The 22,963-nt window shown below is 41.7% G+C and overlaps 1 protein-coding gene across 1 annotated transcript; it reads right to left on the bottom strand.

Moving 5' to 3' along the window:
• Positions 1 to 1,322: 1,322 nt before the first annotated feature.
• Positions 1,323 to 21,775, bottom strand: lratb.1 (lecithin retinol acyltransferase b, tandem duplicate 1). Its single transcript, XM_073474725.1, has 20 exons — positions 21,445 to 21,775; positions 20,666 to 20,766; positions 20,046 to 20,115; positions 19,806 to 19,936; positions 19,622 to 19,707; positions 19,436 to 19,535; positions 19,154 to 19,197; positions 18,875 to 18,952; positions 18,527 to 18,723; positions 16,546 to 16,610; positions 15,757 to 15,863; positions 15,568 to 15,670; positions 14,498 to 14,597; positions 13,878 to 13,917; positions 13,730 to 13,781; positions 13,174 to 13,282; positions 10,841 to 10,924; positions 9,949 to 10,066; positions 7,205 to 7,295; positions 1,323 to 5,247 (listed from the first exon to the last, which is right to left on the bottom strand). The coding sequence occupies exons 1-20, from the start codon at positions 21,695 to 21,697 to the stop codon at positions 5,173 to 5,175; spliced, it is 2,004 nt and encodes a 667-aa protein (XP_073330826.1). The 5' UTR covers positions 21,698 to 21,775; the 3' UTR covers positions 1,323 to 5,172.
• Positions 21,776 to 22,963: the final 1,188 nt, after the last annotated feature.

The following is a 22,963-nucleotide window of genomic DNA, read 5'->3' as shown; positions in this document are numbered from 1 at the left end:
AAAACATGTTTTATTTTCTGAACATTATAGATGGAGTAATATAACATCTTTGAAAATGTTATACATTAATCCACACAAGCTCACGACAGACGTCCCAGTTCATGTCACAGATTTTCTTGAAAAAATTAATGTAGAAACTTCAATTAAATTCACGCGACGTTGTAAAATCCTATACCTATACTTTTTTTGATTTTTTGAAGTTGAATGAGCTAAATGTCGTCATTCTTCAGCCTCACCAACTGTTTATTTCTCACTGGATTGGGTAAAAGTTTGTCCTGAACCAAATTCTGATTCTGTGCAGAATTAATATTCTGTCACATCTAGAAGTTATTTGGTCCACAGATCTTGTTAATATAGCTTCAGAGCTGAAAACGTGAAATGTGAAGAACGTACTCCTCAGTATATGCAGTACAGTTATAGGATTTTATAAGGTCCCATAATTCTTTATAGTTTTAAAAGAGATGAGATGAAAAAGTCACAAAGTCACAAACTGAAGAAATCCAAAGATGATCTCAACGATGGTTTCAGCTTCTGTGCAGTCACAGTTTGGGAGTCTTGATGTGTTGGTGTGTGTTCAGACAGTAACAGAGAACAGAAAACAAAGAGGCGTAAAAAGAAATGAAAAATGATGGACGTGTCATTTATCTCCCTTTATCCTCGATGTCACAGAGAGAGGCCGCTTCGTGTCATGACGTCTCCTTTGTGCTGCTCCGACTGAAAAACGAGTCAACAGACAACCTGCAGCTTTCACACTGATTAATGAACACACACACACACACACACACACACACACACACACACTTGTTCCCATGCTGTCTGCATGTGATGAATGTTCAGTTTGTCAGAGTGATGCTGCCGTTTGTGGTAAACAAAGTTTGTTCTTTAAAGGAACAGTTCATCTGTACATGCAGATCTCAGGTCTTAAAAGGATGCAGATGTAGTTTTTGTTTTTCTTGGTATAAGAAAATGTTATAAATTTAAATGTATACATTGAATTTACAAGTGAGGTCATGTGTAAATATTTATTTTAATGCATATTTATGCTATTCAGTGTATGAGGGCAGTTTATTGTGCTGTTGAATTAACAAATCAGTCTGTAAATGAGTGAATCTATATAGTTACAAATGCAAGTTTTTATTTATGAATACAGCTTGATTTTGTTTTTTATTCTTATATAAAATATATAGATAAGATTGCACACAAGAATAACAATTGTTACTATAAACAAGCAAACAAATGTTTTTGAGTTGTCATCAACACAAATAAATACTGACACACAAGAACATCGCACAACTGAAAAACACACAACATAAAACAGAAGCTTTGCTCATAAAAATATTTTTTAATCTCTTCAGTTAGGTATCTACAAAAATCATACAGAAATCAACTCACTGTTTAAATGCACTTTTGTGATTTGTAGAAAGCAGAAAAATCAAACTTCAAACTATAATATACAAGAAGTGAAGAAGTGACTTTTTGTTTAAAACATGCGAAAGTGTTGAAAGTGTTGAATTGAATCATCTGATTTATGACATTTCTGATGAGTTTCAAGTTAAAAATGAATGAAGTGAAATAATGTGTCAGAAAATATTACAATTGAAGTGGCTCTCCCTTTAATAAAATCAACACGGTGGTAGAAAAAGCACTTGCGGTTCAAAAATAAGGAGATTCCTGCAAACATGTCGTGCCTCGTAAACATCAACAGAATCTGAGAAACAGTGAAAAAGTTTGTCTGTTTGGCAGAAAAGGAGTCAGTGGTTTAAATCCTGCTCGAGCTGGAACATCTAAAGGAGTAAGAACAATAAGCTGCCAATGAGCAAGGCACTTCAACTCAACTCAGCAGTTTTGTCCTACATGATGGATCCATGTAAGCAAGTAAAGTTTTTATCATCACTTCCCTTTTTTGGTTTTCACTGAAATTTGGCACAGACTCGGTGTCTCAAAGTAACAAAGCAAAACAAGCTCGTCCATGTTGCTCGTGCTGAGTTTGAACATCAAGAATTCACAGTTGTTGTTTTTTCTGTTATTTTAAAAACCTTTAAAAAGCCAAACATTCTCTGGTGTCCCACAAGGCTCAATTCTCAGACCTTTACATTTTCGACCAAGTGGCAACTACTGAAGTGGCCGGATTGAAATACCTCAAAAACCACTGGATGGATCACTGTGATCTCTGGGACATTCATGGTGTTCATTGTCTTTAAGTAAATAATGAATATGAGCTCTTCCCTTGAGTTATTTTTGCAGCGTCCGGACAGAGCTAGCCAAAGAGCCTGAACTGCCTCAACTTAAAAAATTGCTTCCTTTATGTGTTGTTTGTTATAAATCTCCCTTAAGTTAAGAAAAACTTGATGGTGTTCCACATGGGTCAATGCTCGGACCTTTGCTTTTTCACTAAACTTGCAACACCCAAAGTGTCAGAACTTAAATTTCTCAACGTCTACTGGATGGATCACCGTAATATCTGGGACGGTCATTCATGATCTTCATTTGCAGAACCTGAACTGCTTCAGCTTGTAGAACTTTGGAGCCTTTATCTTTGTGTTGTTTGTTTTAAAACTACTGAAGTGAAGATAAACTTGGTTTCTCTGAACAACTACTGGACTGAAATGTAACGGTCTTCTGTGCTTTGACAAAAACTGGTTCATGTATTCATGTATTATTCTTTAAACTGGGATGGTTTCCTTTATAATACACTGAATATCTTTATTATTCTGATTTACTATATTTTTATTACATTTCCTTTTCCTGAGAGAATAAATCTACTAATGTTCTTGTACTTCTCTGACTACTCAAGGGAACCCTGTTTACCTCTCGTTAAAGTTAAATAAAGAAATATTAGTTCTAATTTTAAACAGTAAAGAACATCCATCAATGTAACAAGTGGATGAAAAGTCATACTGAAAACAGATTTTAATAATTTCAATTAATACCTCAGCACCATGAGTGTACTCGACAAAATGTCACATTGTTCTGCATAATTAACATCTTAATGCTGGTTAGAGTTTCATTCTGGCCTCTTCTGCTACATCAAAGACATTTCTAACTAAGGTCAGGGGGTTGGGACGGACATTAAAAGGCTCCACAACAATCCTTCAGCCAAAAGAAGGGAAGTCTGATATTTATCTAGACAAAAGAGAGCATCCAAAATGACTAAAATATGTTCACAATATGAGCAACAATTGCTCAGAAATCCGTTTCAACACACTCAGAGCTTTGGGTCAACATCAAACAATTCATGTTGATTTGGGGGCTGAATGAAGAGTTAGCTGGAAATCGTTCATCCACGATGATGAAGTGTTATTCACAAAACAAACGCAGTCTTGCAAAATGTTTCACACGGTCTGCTTTTTTAGAGATGGCAATATGTAGGACAGATGTGAAGTTTTCTCTCAAACCTCATCTTTATCATTAAGAAGTGAGTGGTGTTTAACGTTTCAATGCTAAACACTGATGTCCGCGCTTGTCTTTTTTCAATTTGGGATTCTGTAAAAACAGGAAATTAGCTGAAATTTATGACCTTCATTATAAACACCTCGTTCTGCAAACCTGACCACTTCAGTGTCGTCTTTAAATCCCAATGACAGGCTGATGGATATTTATTTTTCCCCTGTGATTCCTCTATAATTGGTCTGATTTATACTCATGCAACTCTGTTTTCAATTCCTGTTTGGAAGGATTTCTATTGCTTTAATCTATCATGTTATTGTGTGTGAAACACTTGGTTCGTCGGTTCAGAAGACCATTGTTTAGTCATTTGTCTGGGCTGATTGTATAATGTGGTTCATTTCTGTATTTGGGCTCACACTTGAGGATTCTTAATATTTAGCAGACTCACAGCTCTGAACGCAAAAAATAAGATTCCCAAAAAAAAGTCCCAAAGAGGTCAAAGTCGACGGTCAGAGCAACAGTGCTTTAATGATTTTCCTGGAGCCTAAGAACTGACTCATAGGAGAGAAGAAATCAACAGGGGCAAAGAGTCCGATGGTATTTTTTCTTCTTTACTGATGCAAACAAACTGCAGCAGCATGAGGGGAAAGATTTGGGAAAGGGGGATATGATTCAGAGGAGGTGGAGATGGAGTTTTCAGCCACGACGGAAGCTGTGGAGTGACTCTGACTGCGGCTTCAGTCTGTTTGCAATTATGGATAAACAGACTGGAAGCCAGAGACTCGGTTTGGTGGAAGGAGAAACACATTCCTGCGGGGCGGCGAACATCGGAGCCGGGTCGTGTTGAGGTGAACGAGCTGAAAACCTGAGGCCTGCGAGCATGTGTCTCTGATGTCCGACCGGACTGACTCGCAACCATGGCGGACGCTTTGTTTACCCTCCGAGGGAAACCCAAACCACCGCTCCTCCAGAGGTCGAGCTGGTACAGCGCTCAAGTTTGTTTGAGACCAGATTGTGAGGATGTGCACATTTACCCCCAAAAATGTTCCCTTGAGCCAGGGGTGGATGATCTGGCCAAAAAATATCACAAAATCTTTCTTTCTCAGTTTTGAAATGCCCTTTAAACAACAGCCAGACTTGATACAGGCTGTACATTTCTGTTTCGCTCTTTAAAAAAGGTCCACTGGGCCATTATCAGAAATTTGCTGTCATATTCGATATTTTTCACGGTATCGAAATAGCAGGTCTGTAAACTGTGATGGATGTTTACTGACGACAATCTGAGTGATTTCCTCACCGCTCACCTTCTAGATAAGTTTGACCGGACTGCTCTGCACTCGTCTGATAATCTGACGACTCTGGTTTCTTTTCTTTTAGTCACCAGATCTCAGATTTCAACTTACTGGAAAACAGACCAGAATTATCCTTCAAAGACAATCTTCATGCTGTTATTCTGCACAGTGTTGACGGATTGTTGATGTGACAAAGTTTCATTATTTGAACAAGATGTCGTAGATTTTTGATTAATCAAGATCTGGTGGGAAAAATGTGACCAAACTGTTGAAACTTATTAAATACTTTATGGTGTTTTATTCCTGAATGCTCTCTTTTGGTTGATAAAATGCTCAGAATCTGAATTAATAACCTAAGAACTTAATTCCTCTTTATAAGCTTGTTTCTGTCTCACTGGAGGTTTTCTTCACTTTCATTTCTTGTCATTAAATGTTTTTATGTCTCGGTTTCCCACAGCTCCTCTTTCTGTCAGTGTCTCTCACTCTTTCTCGTTCAGTCCACCAGTGATTTGAGGTCGGGCAGTCCTCTCAGCTTCAAGTCCAGCAGCATCTGACCGAAGGCTTTACCCTGAGAAACCAGAGGAAAACCATCAAACAACTGAAGGATAAAAAACTTTCAGTCTTTCCAACTTCATGTTCTCGAGTGTGAAGTGTGTGTGTTAGCACGTTGAGAGTGTGCTGAGCAGTTTGTGTGTGTCTTTGATGTGTTGTGGATTCCAGCGAGGCGGTAAAAAACTTTATTGGAGCGTCTGAACAAGGGATGGAGAGGAGGAGGAGGAGGAGGAGGGTGAAAGGAGGTTATAAAGAAGGAGGTGAAAGAGCATTGAGGGAACATCCGGGTCGGCTGGTTTCTGACAAGAAATTAGGCTTTTTCTTATTTTTAGTGTTACTTTATATTTTATGCTTGGTTGGAAACAAGTGCTTTACAATGTATTTTTATGTCACGATTAATTGTTAAGTTGATAAAATTGAGAAAAATGCTCATCACTGATTCCCAGATCCCAAAGTGACGTCTTCAGATCGCTTCTTTTGTCAAACAACAGTAAAAAAAACCCAAAACTCTTCATTTACTGTCATAAATGACAAAGAAAATCAGCAAATCATCACATTTAAGACGCTGGAACCAGAAAATGTTTGACAGTTTACTTGGAAAAATGAGTGTTGGCAGTTTTCGTTGAACTGATTAATTGACTAATCTTTGCAGCTACTTGCGACGTCAGAATCAGGATCAGCTTTATTGGCCGAGTACTTGAACAAATCCAAGGAAACACAACAATTTAAAAGGATAAATAAACATACAACTACCAAGAACTGTGCATATATCTGGATTCAAAAAATAATATATACAGTAAATATACATAAAAAGCAACAACAATCAACAACATATAAGTCAAGCCTACAGAGTGCTTGACTTAAATGTTGTTGACTACTTTAAAATAAAAGTATTTAAAGATATGTCCCTCATACTACACAATAACTACAGTGTATATACTATAATATTATTACATATGAAGTTAACTGTCATAGACGAGGACAGAAGTCAGAAAACATCAACATTTAAGAAGCAGAATCAGTGAATTTGACTTTTTTTCTTTAAAAATTGCTCAAATCAACCATCAAAATAGTCTGTGACAATTAACCAGTTGACAGCTGATTGATTAACTGATAGATTAATGTAGCTGTAATACATATACTGTAAATAACCACCGGTAAATAACATCATGTACTGTATATGTATCCAGTAGTTATTCCTATGCATTGTTTGTATTGTTGCTCTGGTGGTCATTGTTAGGGGTCTACTGGTGTTCAGGTATTCACCAACATTACTCGTCCACCGCCCCCACCGCAGTTTTGCTTATTTAATCAATACTTAGTCAGATGATGGACGCTCTATAAAGAGTCGCAGCACAGTGTCACATTTAAATTATGACAGGACAAGAGTAGGAACAGTTGACTGACAAGTGAGGAGTCAATGAGGGAAAAGGAGTTGGTTACTTCACTGAGAAGTTGAAGGTGTTCATAACAGAAATGGTCCATCTTCTGTCTTTCTTGTAGTTATTCTATGCTGTGACATTTCCACACTAAAGGGAGCAACTGTAAAGTTCTGTAACGTCATTTCTGACATTTTATGAATAATCGACAGTGTTCATAAAGGTTAGTTGCAGCCTTAATATGCAAACACATGTGGAGTATATACAACATGCAGGATGGATGTATATTTCATAAAGCACAGTGTGTATTTCAAACTGGAAATATATTATGTAGAAATAGTAGTTAAGTGGATCTTTATTGAAAATATAAAATACAATATATAATTAAACTTTATTAACATCGACACACTGAATTTTAATCGGTTCGAATGAGGACACAGAGGGAGAGACGAGGTGACGAAAGAGACGTCAGAAAGAGGAAGAAGACTAACTGGAAAAAAACTACAGAGTTGAGAAAGAGTTGAGAGTCGGTGTGTGTGTGTGTGTGCGTGTGAGAGTGTGTGTGTGTGTGTCTGGTGAGACTGTGTGTGTTACCTGAGGGTCACTTCGTAGAGACGCCACCCCTCCCCCTCCCAGTGAACTCTGCAGGACAAAGTTGAGGCCATGGATCCCCGGCAGACTGTATCTACAAACCACAAAAAAAAACCCAACACACTTGTAACCATGGCAATGCAAAGTCTCACACACACACACACACACACACACACACACACACACACACACACACACACACACACACACACACACACACACACACACGCCTGCCAGCACAGCCTGGCACCATGTGTTCATTTGGCGGTTTATTGCTCACAATCACACGTTAATGTGTGTGTGCAGTCTGCTTTTATGGACCCACGTGGGTTGTGAGTAAAGTGTGTGTGCAGCTTTTGATCCGACAGTGTGTGTTCGTGGTGTGTGTGTGTGTGTGTGTGTGTGTGTGTGTGCGGGCCTCCTGCAGCTTTAACGAGCGGTGGAGGTGCACTAATGAAGCGTCTGTGGCGGCAGGGAGGCGTTTCGGGGTGTGAGAGGAGATGCAGGTCAGCGAGCTTTATGGCCTCCACCTCTTCATTAAGCTAATCGCTAACACGCCGCGCGCTGAGTCATCGCTCAGACATGGACGCCGGCCACGCACGTCTTCAACCGTTTCCAAAAATCCTCCATCATACCTGCAGATTAACACCTGTCCTGTGTGGCAGTTTCAGCAGCTTCAATTCAATTCAAAAAACTTTATTTGTCCCCGGGGGGCAATTCAAGCTATTCAGCATCTTTCGCTCAATAGCAGCCACTAGTGGTAACTGCAGGATATCAGATTTTTTTGGCGACATATGGCATATTTAGTTATTGTTAGACTTTTATGTGACAGGTAAACTAGTAGAAAGCTTTCAGAAGTAGAGAGGGGGGTGAATCTCTCAGCACCTCACGTTTTGGTTTGGATTCAGAGGGCTACAATGACATGATACAATAATTATTGATGGATCTTCACGCATCAAAATTTCCGTGAATGTTTCATTTGTTTTCACTGTCCGACTACTTTTACTTTTGCTACTTCTAGTTTCAAAACTAGGCAGAACACATACCTCTGCCAAAGCCCTACAGTTCCCTCTAATTCAACCGAGCCTGATCCAAGTTCAGTTAAATCATTTAAATCTTCTTTAAAACTTTACATTTTTTCCATCAGGATTCATGCAATTTTCCCTGAGACATTAATTTATTAACCAACCAACCAACCCAACAAATCAACCAACCAACTGGGGCAAAAACACAACCTCCTTGGTAATAAACAGTTGAATTTACTTCCGTTATCTTGGCTCGTGCTCAGCCATTATCAGTACAACTCAAGAAGCCTCCTACCTTATGACGTTAACACAACACACGCGGTTATGTTTGTTATGTTGCACCATCCGGTTGGTTCAGCTGTAAGGAAGGTGCAGCCTCCTCTTACAGAACTGTTACATACAATAAAACACCGTCAAACAACCACCACTGCTGATGAAAATCAATTGGACGTGGCCGGGGCATAAATCTTCAAAGGCAGGATATACTTTCTCACTGAGGATGTCTTCTCCTTCAATGTACTGGACAACAAAATGTGAAGATCTTTGTCCAGCTATGACAGCTCATCAGTGGTTCACCTTCTGCCAGCTGCCTTTAAAGTATTTGTGATGTTGCAGAAAGCTTTTCTTTGTTTGGGTCGTTAAGAGAGTCGATACTTTTGTTTGGAGACAAACTGAACATCCTGAGCCTCCGGATGTTTGAACCGTTGGCTCGTATTGTGTCTACACTGCTGTGTCACGACCTCTGAGGAGGGTTATGACAGTCAGTAATGTTTACGGTGTTGTGTCTCGGTTTCAGTGGATGTCGTGTTCCTGGTTCCTCTCAGTCAGTTGTGGTTTTCTTCCTGACTACAGGATGACAGTTTGAACCACATCCGTCCTCCAGTGTCTTCAGCACTCTGTCAAACCTTTGTCAGTGTGGTGTTTGTGGGGTTTGTAAACAGAGACAGTAAACATGGTTTATGCCTGGTTATGCTGCTGGACACAATATAACAAACAGCTTTGTGTCATGCAATCAAAGGGAGAAAGCCCTGTGATGTGATTGGCCAATATCACCTGACCAATATATCATTTGTCTTCTGTGGGTGTTTTCATGTGAACGTGGAAAAATCCATTTTAGTCCTTTATTGTGTCATGCAGCGAGGGACTTGTCTCGTTTGGTCTCGATACACTCTGGTCTTGGTCGTGACTTGATCTTGGTTTAAGTTATAATAACCAATAAATCAAGGTTTTTGAGGATGAAGTCAGCAGTGATATATGAATGAAAAGGTGCACTAGGTTGCAGCTTGGAGAATAAAAAGTTCAGCTTTTCTGTCTGTAGGATGAAGTGAGGAGTCGTACTGTTGTGCTCAACAGAAACACTGAGTGAAGAAGAAGAAGAAAACAAACATGAGGAGGTCAGGGTGGTTTTCCTACAGTATCATAGCTAGCTCTGTGTGTGTGTGTGTGTGTGTGTGTGTGTGTGTGTGTGTGTGTGTGTGTGTGTCCAGCTCGATCGTGACTCATCTGTTCACCAGCAGATTGCGCATCTTGTTTTCGCTCTGTTGTGTCTTGTTGCTGAAGGCCAACGTCTGACAGTGATTACACCGACCACAGCTGCTAATCGCTGCTGCTTCATGCTCTGCGTGTGTGTGTGTGTGCGTGCGTGCATGTGTGTGTGTTGAAATGCTCTCTCTCTCTTCCTCAAACACACGCACACATCCTAACTTTCATCCCTCTTCTCACCGCGTGACGGCGTTTTTCACCCCCGGCTGGATGAGGTGGGAGAAGTATTCCTCCACCACAGAAGAAGTCAGGTGTTTTTTCAGGTAGGGGAAGAAGAGCGGATGACGAGCGATCACTCCTGAAGAAAAGAGAGACAGAAAACTGTGAGAGTGAAGTAAACACAACCCAGTTATCCACCTTAAATTTAATGAACCGCCGCTTTATTTTCAGGCTTCAGAGACCCGACATTCCCCCCGTGACCAAGCACTTGGTGACAGTGGCGAGAAAAAACTGCCTTTTAACAGAAACCTCGAGCAGAACCGGACTCTGCCTAGACCAACTGGGTTGTAGAGGTTTAAACCTCTTTGTAAAAGCCAGCAGGATTGTATTTAAGCTTATGAGAAAATGAGTCTACCTCAGACCTTCCTGAGGGTAAAATAGACGATAAAGCGGAGCATGCTTTAGGGTGTGGCTAGTTTGTGATTGACAAGTTGCTACCCTCAGGTTCTCAGTCGGATCCAATCAGGATATCCTCCTAAGCTCCACCCACTCAGCCAAATATGGTCACCTCTGGTTTCAAACAAACAAGATGGCGACGGCGTGAGGCCAAACTCGAGGCTTCAAAATGGTAGAGCACAAACCAACGGGTGACGTGACGGTGCGAGCTTTAGAGCTGTTTCCCCCAAGTTTCCAGTCTTTATGCTAAGCTATGCTAACTGGCGATAGCTTCATATGTAGCAGAAAGATATGGGAGCAGTATCGATGTTCTCACCTGAATCTCAACACAAATACAAGACAGCAAATAAGCACATTTCGCAGAATTTGAGTGAAAGCTTAACATGTGTTGCTGTTGAGTCGGAGGCGTATTGAGCTCCCTGTTGTTCTCCCCACTCGGCTCTCAAGTGTTTCTCACCGATGTTGGCAGAGTCTCCTTTGTCTCCGCTCCTTGTGTAGGCCAGCTCCTCCAGTCTGTAGCTGTGAGGTCCGCTGGGCAGCTCTGCTCAGACCACAGAAACAAACAGACTTCAAACGTGTTTATTTGGCTCGGCTGACGGTGATAAAATCCTGCAGCAAACACAGAATCGGTTTTTATTGTGCATTTGAGTGTCGTATTATTTGTCGTGGTTGTATTGTGTTGTTCGGGCAGGATAATGTGAGTCCTCTCTCCATCTGTGCTCATGTTCATTTTTGTGGTGCGTTCAAGAATGAAGCTGTGGTTGTTATCAGCGGTTTGTAGACGAGTTAGATGTTTCTATGCATCCCTGCCTCCCGTCCATCGTCTCAACTGCTTTCAGGAATGCATTTAAAAAAGGAGTTTATTCATTCTTTGTTGACTTTAAAGCTCATGTGTGAAGCTACAATTAAAAAGTGGAACAGTTGGATGAACTCAGCTGAAGTTGTTTTGCTGATTAAGTCCAGGTGATAAATATTAAAAGCAGCAGCTCCGTCTTCTCTTTCTTCCATTCGAATGTTTTTATTCTCTCTGGTTTGGTCTTTGTGATCAGAGAGGCTTTCCTGTGTTCAGCCTGGAATGTGAAGGCCAGGACTTAATGTGTGTGTGTGTGCGTGTGCGTGTGTGTGCGTGTGCGTGTGCGTGTGCGTGTGCGTGTGTGTGTGTGTGTGTGTGTGTGTGTGCCCGCTTGCTTTATTTGCAGAGGTGGAAGAAGGACTCTGTTACAAGTTACATTCCTGCATTAAAACCTTAAGTACTGGCATCAAAATATAGTTACTGGTAAATGTAAAAGTCCTCATTGTACAGAATCACATATTTTATTTTATTGCATTATAATTATTGATCATTAATTAGTTCATAACTTTAAAGTTATTGTGAAGCTCAGTTTTAACGACTGTCTGTACTTCATGTGTTTGGTTGGTCATTTCCCCCCTCAGGGATCAATAAAGTTTTATTTTAACTTGCAATATTACATCATAACTTATTTAATGATAATGTTTTGTGATATTAATCGGAATCTGCAAAGTAATTCAAGTTTTCAAATCGATGTAATGGAGTAAAAAGTGTAATATTTGCATCTGAGTTGTAGTTGAGAGGAAAAAGAAAGTAACAGTTACAATTCTGTCAAATTAGTACTCGAGCAGATGTACTTAAATGTACTTTGTTATTTTCCACTGCCGTCTTTTCTTTTTTGAAACACTTCTCTCTCAGTTGTTGAATCAAGACGTTTCTCTGCTGCGTCAGAGGAACGTCAGTGGTGTTTTGTTGCGAGTCTCTGGGAGCGCTCGAGGAGTTTCCTGAGGTCTGTTGTGTTGCGACTGTTGTGGATGTGAATGCAGCGTTAGTGAAAAGGGGGAAAGAATAAAGAGTGGCACAGCCTGTACTTCTCAGGAGACGCCACACACACACACACACACACACACACACACACACACACCCAGCATGGTAATCCTGTGTGGCCGTGGATCTGGTGTGTTAATGAGCTTTAATTTGTATTTTTATGTCTTTTCACAACAGTCGCACTTCATTTTTTAAATTCCTTTGTGGAACAGTTCGTGGTGATGAAGAGGAGCTGGTTTCTGTGTTTGTCGTTGAATGAAGGTAAACTGAGGAAGGTGTCGCCCTCTGTAGGTGAACATCTGTAACTGCAGGCAACAAGTCCATCATCCTTCATCTGTCAATAATTCTAATAATTCTCTCTTTTCCCTCCATGAACACTTGAATGTTTGCTATATGACTCCAGACACTTCTTCAAGGACCCCTTCAATGCCCTCAAGGATGTTGGACTTACCTCAAGAGCTCCAGAAAACTCTTCATGGACCCTTAAAACACCCTCAAGAACCATTTCAGTCCCCTTGAGATCCCAATTTGTGACAATTTGTGCCCTTCCAAGGAGCATCTAAGCTCCCTTAAGGAACCTTGAACCCCAAAAACTCCTCAAGGATCCCTGGAACCTTTTCAAAGATCACTCAAGTCTGAGTGTCACGGTCTCCTGGAAGAACCTCAAGGACCATATTTGACTACCTGGGACCCCTAAAGCACCATTTGTCTCAGCTCAAGGACCGTTTGTGTCCCTCCAAAGATCCTTGAAGCCTCTTCAAGGACAACTGGAATTTCTCAAGAACCATTTTCACCCCCTTAAGGACCTCTGTAACCCCTTGAAGACATTTTGAGTCTTGTCAAGGACCCTTGCAAACCACTCAATAATCCCTGGAAAGGTCTCTAAACTAAACTACAGGTAACCATAGCAACAGAGGGGTTAACTCGACTCTCATTGTTCTGTGCTTGTTTACCTGCGTCAGGTACGTCGTCTGATGAGGTGGGAGGGGCGTCCTGGTCGGGTGTGTCCGGCTCCGCCTCTGTGAGGGACTCCACCTGCTGTCCACCGACATGAACGTCCGCCTGCAGAGGGAATCGTTTGACACCGTTGTTAACGAAATAACACTTTATCTGAATTAGCTTCATTATTTCATTCAACAAAAGACGTAAACTTTGCAAATGTTAGATTTTGTGTAAAATCGCGCAGCTGTTTGGGATCTCCGGCTTTTCTCCGTTTTAAAACAAGTCTCCAGCTGCTTCAGTCGTTTAGCAGAATGCTGCAACGACTACGAGACTTCACCTGACTTTACATCGTCATGGAGGGAGGAGATGCTGAGTGGATTTATATTTTTGGGGTGAACTGTTCCTTTAAGAAACTTGACAAAACAACCCAGACGTACAGTCAATCTTGGTTGACGCAGCCGTCTTATACTTTGTGACTCATTAAGTTCCTTCTTCTTCTTTTAAGGAACCAAAAACTGTTGATACAGTTTGTTTTGTCTTTGTAAACATTTTGCAGCTGAGACTCACCTTCAGCTGAGATTTAGGATGCAAGAAGAAAAACGGCTTCAAGACAGGAGACCTGGAAAACAGCAGAGACAGAATGAACAAGATAAACAAAAAACACACCGCTAAGTTGTGAATAAACGTAGGTGTTAATATAAAATAATGAACTCACACTCTGGGTCGTCCGCCCACGATACCGGTCAGCCCAGGAGCTGAGACGAGAAGGAAGAAAGGTGACAATGTTTATTTCACTGTTTGTAGTTTGTCCTAGTTTCAGTTCAACAGCACTGACAGCGCGAATCAGCCGGACTCACACAGAGTTCATACTGAGAGTGTGTGTGTCCGTGTGTGTGTGTGTGTGTGTGTGTGTCTGTGGTAGATCTGAACTTGTCACCATAAACAAAAAAACAAATCTGGTTCAGGAGGTCACGACCCTCCTTATCTGCAGAAACACACAGACCGCAACCAGCTGACGAACACTCCCTCTTTACTGTGTGTGTGTGTGTGTGTGTTCGTGTGTGTGTGTGTGTGTGTGATGGGGAAGAAGAGATATTTATAAACCACTTGAAGCAGAGCGAGCAGCACCAAGGACAAAATCCAGAGTTCATCTACGGTGAGATGAAACTTAAAAACTCACCACAGTCCTGATCCTGTAGCTGTAACTGGCCCTTTAAGAGGGATATTTACTAAACCTGCTGCAAATTAACCATCAGGGGTGTAATTTTGCAATTTAGCCGGCAATGTCATGAACTTCGGATGTAAATGAGCCGAAGTGTATCATGTGTTTCGTACCCATGCCGGTCCCTGCAGGAGCTACTTCTCTGGCGAAGAGTTCAAGAGCTTTCTTCTGTTTGTGGTGGACGGCCATCCAGAGCACCGCCTCTCTGGAGCCCTGAGGACACAAACAGACCATAAAGAAAACATATGTCCACGTCTGCTGCAGATCCAGACCTTCTGGAGGGACAAACACCTGGAGTCACGTCAGGTTCTGCTCTGAGTCGGAGCCGATCACCGACGGGAAGAGAGCTCAGAGATTACGCTTTAACTTCTGGGATTAAAAAGTGTTTTTATCTTCACTCCTGTTTATCAACCTGACTGCAGCTGCAATGACTTTCTTCTGGTTACGTTTAGTCTCGCTCTCAGACTTCCTTCCTCACTCTCTAGCCGTCTCTAGTATTTTCATTTCAGATATTTTATGGAAATGGCAAAATTCGCAAAACCGTAGCCAACATTCATCTCTATACTGTCTCCTGGTTTGTTTATCTCCAGCTGCTGTTTACTTCCACATCCATTCGTAGCCGCGTAGCCTACGCCGCATCATCCTCTGATGAAATTATGCGTCACATAGCACCAGCTTGACATTTTATGGAAACGTGGCTACAAACCCTGGAAATTACAGCGACAGACGACCAAACAAAACGCACTGTGACCTCGAGTAAACTTGTGGATTTCTCTGGATTGAATATTTGGGATAAACACTCAACATAAAGAACAAAGATGGAGCTGTTTTTAGACATTTTAATGCAGAAATCTTTCATATTGGATCTTTGAACCGCCTGCAGAAATTCGAAAAAACAACATGAGAAAACAGGAAAGGCCGAAAGGAGAAGAGGAGAGTAAAAAAGGAACATGGTGAAGAAAGGTAAAGCAGGGACAGCGTGGGAGGTTGGAGGCGTGAAACAGGCTTAACTCCGACTCTGACCTGCTTTTAATAGAAGATGGACGGAGGGACGACGGGTCGAGTTCAGAGGCGTGAAACAGGCTTAAGACCGACACTGACCTACTTCTGGTTACAGTCAGAGGAGACAGAAGTTTGGTGTGTCTACAGAAATCCTGCTGCCTGAACAGTTCGAGTGTGTCACCTTGTTGCGAGCGCTGGCACCGTACGTGTCCTCGGCTCCGAGGACCTGGATGTTGACGGAGCTGAAATCTTCCATCCCCAACTGCTTAAATATACGCTTCGTCCTGAACACACACAAACAGCTGTAGTTTAAATCTATGACGTTTACAGCCGACATCCGCTCACGCAAAGTCTTTCCTCGCCCACTCACCGTTTGATGATGCTGTCCGCGGTTCGTCGCGCCTTTTCTGACGCTCTCGGGCCTCCGACCGGACAAACTGCCGTCGCTCTGAAGCCGTCCATGTACGTAGCGCACACCTGGAGAGACGAGAGGAGGGAGACAGGAAACAGGATATCAGACTTCCAGCTGCAGCAGCGCCTCGTTGCTCTACGCCTCCACAAACCGGTCGAGCTGTTGTTCCTGAACTTCACCGAAATGGGAATTCACCATAAATCTTCGCCCAAGTCGTTAATCAGTCTGTGTTGCACATGATGTGTGTTTTTTTTTTTTTAAAAGATCCTCTATTGATTTGTTTGGGTGGAGGCGTCACTCACATAAAAAAAAAAACTTAACTGATCAGTGGGCCCAAAGATTTCTTTTTTGGAGAAGAGGTTTTACTCGGGGTGAATTTGAGAGACCGAACTGAAAACTGAATTTCTGTTTCATGTTGCTGATGGTTTTGAGCCTCGATGAAGTGAACCGAGAAAATTGTATTTTTCAATTTTGCTGAAGGGGCTGGTGTGTTTCTCTCTGAGAGTTAACTTCTAACAACTCAAGATAATGATGTTTCACTGTCATCATTTTATCCTGTTAAATGGCCAAAATCTTGTTCGTCGAGGTGATCTTGAGATGTGCTGATCACAAGAATGGGACGCCATGTGGTCATGTGACCTTTGACCTTTGACCATCAAAATCTCATCAGTTCGTCCTCGAGTCCAAGTGGACATCCCATCGAGGTGTCCACAGGAACGGGACGAGACCGGTCATGATGATGTTTACCTTGTAGTCGTGTGAAGGAGCGAAGCCTTTAGCCCCCGTCACTCTGACAGCACCTCCTTCAACACCTGAAAACACAGAGGAGGAGGTTTAAACGTCGATGCTTCGATGAGCAGTTTGTCAAGTGAAAACACCGAACTCTGGTCGAAGACTCTCTGATGTGTCACATTAAACTTAATCTCTTTGGTTTCGTACTGGTGGTCGACATATGAAGACTATCGCCATCTTTCACCTCCTGACTTCTCCTTCAGTGTGCTGAAAACATCACACAGCACTTAAACTCACCCCCGTTTGAACCGGACCACTGACTCGCCTCCGGTTCATGTTCAGTTCACGTCTCCGCCTCCTTCATGTTGATAAATAAACTACTGATGAGAGCACGGGGGTCATGAAGCGGTCAAACGAGGCTGAGGAGTTCAGCTGAGGCTCAATTAGACTGAAATATTTACATTTTTAGCAACAGCAGCAAAAAGTTCACATCCGTCTTTGAACTGGGACATTCTGATCCAGAACTCCCACATGGTGTAAGCCGGGCTGCTGTAGACCAGATAACATCTGATTTAAGAGCAGGAGAGAGTTCACTTCAGTCCTCCACTAAAGTTTCGACAAAACCAGGATGAAAACTGAAGACAAAGTTGCCTTTCAGTTGAAAAGATAAAAATAAATAAATAAAATGTGTTTATTTACAGTCACTGCATGTCTGAGCCCGACTGGCCATATATTCAGGGCTCCTATGTTGTTCCCATAAATGCAATTTCTTTTATAGATATATATACTGTATATATATATATTAACTTTATCAGCTGCTCACATTAACTTTAATTATATGTTTTGATCATAATTATTTCATTCTAGCAAATTTCTGCACCAGGAGACATCGAACAAATATGAAGACGGGTTCGCTTCAGTGTTGATGAGACATTTAAAGCCACAGCAAAGTCAAAAAAAGTTCCTATTGAACACTTTTATATCTCCTACTGATATTTATTCATTTATTTTACTGCTGATGGGGGAAATCACACTGAAAGTTTTGGAACTGCAGCTCCCATGATGCTTCTGGGCATCTATGCACGATGTACAGTATAACAATGCCAAGTCAAACAGTCGTGGGCTACAACTTTAGCTCATTTTTGGCTTATATTCGTCTACATTTTGGCACGAGTAAAAGTAGCCGAATTAGCTGTTAGCAGTTCCTGTTAGCAGTGTACGACTTACTTTTAAAGAAAACTTAAAAACATGAGGATTCTCAGGGGAGTTCTGCAGTTGGTGATGAAGTTGGATTTATGGATGAACCCATAACGGACATCAGATCTGATGATGTCGTCAGAGAGTGAAAGTCACACAGAATCTAAAACTATGTGAATCGTGTCTTTGTGTAGGATGAAGTCAGAGAAGATCTACTGTGGAGAACTGGGTCATATAAGAGTTACTGTTTCTGTTGGAGGTTGTGAAATATTCTGGATTTTCTCCAGATAGTAAACATAACATACATCACTCGGACAATTATTTATTCAAGCAGGACAGTAGGAGGGTAAATCACGACCTCCCTCTACCAACATACCATTAAAACAGCCCTGAATTAATTACCAAAGAGGAAGAAAGGAGTTTGTTATCAGTGAGGAAGAGTTCAGTGAAGGTTCTAGAGTTCATGTGAGGGTTAGACGCTGCAGCAGAGCTCGAGACGGGTTCAATCTGGGTTGATGGATTCATGTTTAGTTTTTAAAAAAAGGAGAATAAAACACTAATAGCTGATTAAGAGTTTATTGTAAGTTCAGAGGAGGGTGCCGGGTTCATGCCGGGGTCCAAACGCAGCTCCAGACGCGTTTGTTTAAGGTTGCCAGATGAATGTTTGAGGGTTATAAAAACAGTCGTCAGTTCAGCCGGTGGTCATGTCCTCACCAGTGACTCTGTGTGTGTGTGTGTGTGTGTGTGTGTGTGTGTGTGTGTGTGTGTGTGTGTGTGTGTGTGTGTGTGTGTGATGTACCTGGTACTTTCTTGATGACCACCTGGCTGAAGTCACAGATGACGTCAGGCAGCAGGTATCGCCGCGGGTCGCCGATCTCGTACACCAGCTGCTCGGCCACCGTGCCGAAGGAGACGAGGCCGCCGGTTTTGGGCGGTTTGGAGAGAACGAAGGAGCCGTCGCTCGAACACTCAACCACCGGGAAACCCATGTTGTCCCTGAGAGCCCGAGAGAGAGAGAAGTTTCTGCTTCACGTGACGCTGAAGACGTAATGAAAACCCTGATGTACAAACATCTGGATTCAGTCTCGAGACCTGGAAACTGACAAACTAGTTGTCCAAAACATTTCCAGGTCGTCTTCTGTCTCACCAGTCAGGAACTTTGTGCCAGTCGGTGAAGATTCCTCCTGTACTCTGAGCTCCACACTCGATCAGGTGACCTGCAAGACTGACACACACACACACACACACACACACACACACACACACACACACACACACACACACACACACAAAGAAAATGATGACAGACATTCTCATGATTTTTAAAGTATATTTAATTATTAATATTATGTAAGTTTTTGTGTACAAACGTTCTAACTTTGAAGGAGAAGAAAGAAGAAGAAGAAGAAGAGTCGGTGCTTGTTACCTCCCAGCAGCCAGCAGGTCGTAGTCCGTCCTCTTCCATCCAAACTGCAGCAGATAAGAGACAGAAGTTATTTTCCTCATTAACATGTGAAACACAGCGAGGGAACAAATCATCGGTCCTTTAACATTCAGAGGAAGAGAGCCGAACCAACATGAATCAAAGGTTATTAAAAACCCTCTGAGGTATTGTTGATGCCTTTAGACTTTTTCTGCAGAATAAACAGTCATATATATAAATATATTATTATATTATATTATATAAATCTATCTGGATGAAACATACAGAGTGCATGAGCGGCCCCAGAGCCACGGCGCTGTCCACACAGCGTCCTGTCACCACGATGTCGGCCCCGAGGTCCAGACAGCGACGGATAGGAAGAGCCCTGAGCACACAACATGACAGGAGACATCATGTTACACACTGAGTGTGTGTGTGTGTGTGTGTGTGTGTGTGCGTGCGTGTGTGTACCCGAGGTAAGCGTTCATACTGTGGAGTGTTTTAGGTAACTGCTGTCTGCTGTCGTCAGCCATCTTTACTTCAGACAGGCTGCTTCTCTGAGAGGAGGCAGGAGATTAAAATAATAAATATCATGTTTACTGCAGGTATCGTAAATGTTAATGATGATGTCATGCTGTTGCTATAGAGATCTTACATGGGGCATGAGGTCATCCCCGGTCACCACAGCGACCTTGAGGTCCAGGCCGGCCTTCTTAATGACTTCCTGTATGGCTTCAGCACAGGCCAGAGGGTTCACACCTCCTGCGTTACTGACCACACGGATACCTGCAACACACCTGGACCGTTACTGTCTCTGGACCACTTCCTGTTTCACACTTCATCACAAACACACAGAAACACACAGAAGAGACAAAGACGTCTCAGGCTGACTCACCTTTCTTGTGGATGTCGTTGATAAACGGAGCGAGAGCCGCCTGGACGAAGTCTGGAGCGTAACCCAGATTCTACAAGAGGACGAGGACATAGAGAGTCATTACAGAGGAGCAACACTGCCCCCTGCAGGCAGAGTCATTATTCTCTTATAGACACACATTGGTTTTTTTTGGCAACAATCCTTCAAACACTCGATAAAGATATCTATGTGATGGAGACATTTTATCCTGTAACAATAAACCTGACATCAAAAAATGACATCAGTCCACAAAAACGTAGATTTTCCAAGAATCTTTTTCTGCATTATGTTCTGTAAGTTTTCCCATCAGAACGTATCAGACGACACAAACACCCCGACTCATACGTCTGTGATGGGCTAACAGTGGTCGATAAGATCAGCTGACCCACATATTGTTCTGACTCAGAGACATTTTCTTAGATCTGACATCACAAAAACAGTGACTCCAAACCCTTGTCTGTCTCTTCCTGCACATTTCTCTCATCCGTTCTTGTTCTTTACTGTCCGATCTTCATGTTGTCTGTTTCGTTTTCTGACCTTTTATCTGTTTTTTAATAAAATAACTAACTAAAAGTCACATTATTAAATGTGTAAAGACTCACAGGCATCTTGGCCTTGGCGGCGGTGAGCAGAGACATGGTGATCTCACTGAGGTAGTCAAACACCAGGAAGTCCAGCTTCCCACTGTAGATCAGCTGAGGCACTGAAAACACACAGTTACTGTTCATACTTCAGTACATTTAATACCACATCCTTCAAGAATTCATATGCGTGACTACTTATTTCAACATGATGTCTTTACTTTTACTCACGTATGACTTTTGGATACTTTTTACTATGTTGGTTATATGTTTACTTCTGTTGTGTAAGAAGTTGAATTACTTGTTTACCAGCTGCAACATGACAGCGATGAACACTTTAATGCATCAATAAGTCAATAATATAATATTTATTATTACTAAATGTAACGTAATGAGAACTTTACTTTGGGCACTTTGATTTTTTTATACTTAGATGCAATACTTTTGTCGTTTATTTCATTTTTAACGCAGAACTTTAACTTTAACACTCAGTGGTGTTTCTACTTTATCTAAAGAAGAAGAAGAAGATCTGAGTTCTTCTTCTACGACTTTTAAAGAGACAACAACAGGAAGCTGTGAAAAAAAGCTTGTTTTTGTGTCAAATTGTATAAAAAATCAGCTTTTTACGTATTTTTAAAGCACCACATGTTGAAGCTGACGAGCTGAACATCGTCTGAGAACTGAACACTTGTTAGAAACAAAGCTCTCGGCCACAGAAGAGCTGGAAAAAGGATTAAACACCTGTTGAAATGTGTATTTTTAGCACGATGAAGCTAATGCTACTCGGTTAGCTTCCCTACCTGAGGTGGCTGTGTCCCCCCAGAACCCGGAGGCACAGCCGATCCGGACCGGTTTCGTCCCGGCAGAGCTCGTATAGCACCGGGAGCTGGTTTTGTTTTGATGGAGAGGACTCGATGTCAAACTAGCAGACGAGCTAATCCGCAGAAACCTGAAGTTTAAACACAAACCGACGCGTCTTTCTGAACTTCCGCCGCCCGACAACCGCCTGAAGGCTGCGGGCGCGTGACGGAGCACGTTTGGCAAACTAGACATTTTTTTAATAAAAGTGTTTAAAGTGGAAAAAGAGGAGAGAAGAGACGGATGGATCCACCCCGACAAGTTCAAGGTACACGGTCCGGTCCATCCATAAAAACAGTCCGACCGGAAACACGTCACGGAAAAGTGACACACACCCGCAGGATCTGACTGGTGCAGTCGGTTCAATCAGTCAAACTTTATTTATACAGCAGCTTTCAAACAAATCAAAATGCTGTGGAAAAGTGGAAACAATGGTACAAAAACAGGTTCAAAGAATAATGCGCACCAACTGCAATACATGGATGAATAGAATATAATAAAAGATCATAAAAAAGCAATAATAGAAATAAAATATTGCACCTAAAATTTGATTTAAATACGTTTATAAAATGTATTATAATAATGAGAATAATAAGAACAACAGTAAAGTGTAAAAATAAAAAATCTATATAAAATGTAGTAAAAACAATATAGGGCTATGATAAAAACAAAATAAATTAAAATAAGTATAAAAATAAATGTTTTTGTTTAAAAGTATCAATATCAGCGTAACGGCTGAAATCTCTGGCTGTTTTCGAGTCATCACTTTTGAAATGGACAATAAAGGTAGTGAGTTGCCTATAAGTTGTCTAGTAAATTGTCTCTGCTTGCCAGAGTGAAAAACAACACACGCAGTACGACCTTTCTGCCACTGGGGGTCTCTCTTTTAAATCAACAACAAAAGACGCTGTTTGAAGTAGCCTGGGAGCAGAACCTGCAGCAGAAGGTGACGAACAATGACGTTTTGAAAACCTAAAGTTTGGCAGTACGGCCATCACCACCTCGGTCTGTTGGAGCCAGACGTGACCATATTTGGACGACAGGGTGGAGCCCGGGAGGATTTCTGATTGGATCTGACTGAGAACTCAGTAGCAACTTGTGGACGATAAACACATCCTGCTTTATCATCTATTTTACTTCTAAATGGGACCTTTATTTACAAACTGAGCACTGTGCTGTATTGAAGAGGATTTGAAACTAGCGACTGAGACCATATACTGAATGTATGTAAGCCTTTTTTTTCATAAGCTTACATACAACCAGACTTCTTTTTGAAACCAGTCAAGTCGCCACCTGCTGGCTTTTAGAAAGAATGCAGGTTGAAGGCACTTTGTCACTGGCTTCACTTTTTCAGTCAACTTTCTTCCTCACTCTCAGACGTGTCATGTGGTGTTTCCCGTGTTTCTTAGGAAGTTATAACAAGTAGAGGGGGTAAATCGGATACCTGGCAACCCAGTCGAG

Source organism: Pagrus major, chromosome 10, assembly GCF_040436345.1.
Source record: "Pagrus major chromosome 10, Pma_NU_1.0".
NCBI lineage: Eukaryota > Metazoa > Chordata > Actinopteri > Spariformes > Sparidae > Pagrus > Pagrus major.
The sequence above is the reverse complement of the archived record's forward strand: the minus strand, read 5'-3'. Positions and strand labels throughout refer to the sequence as shown.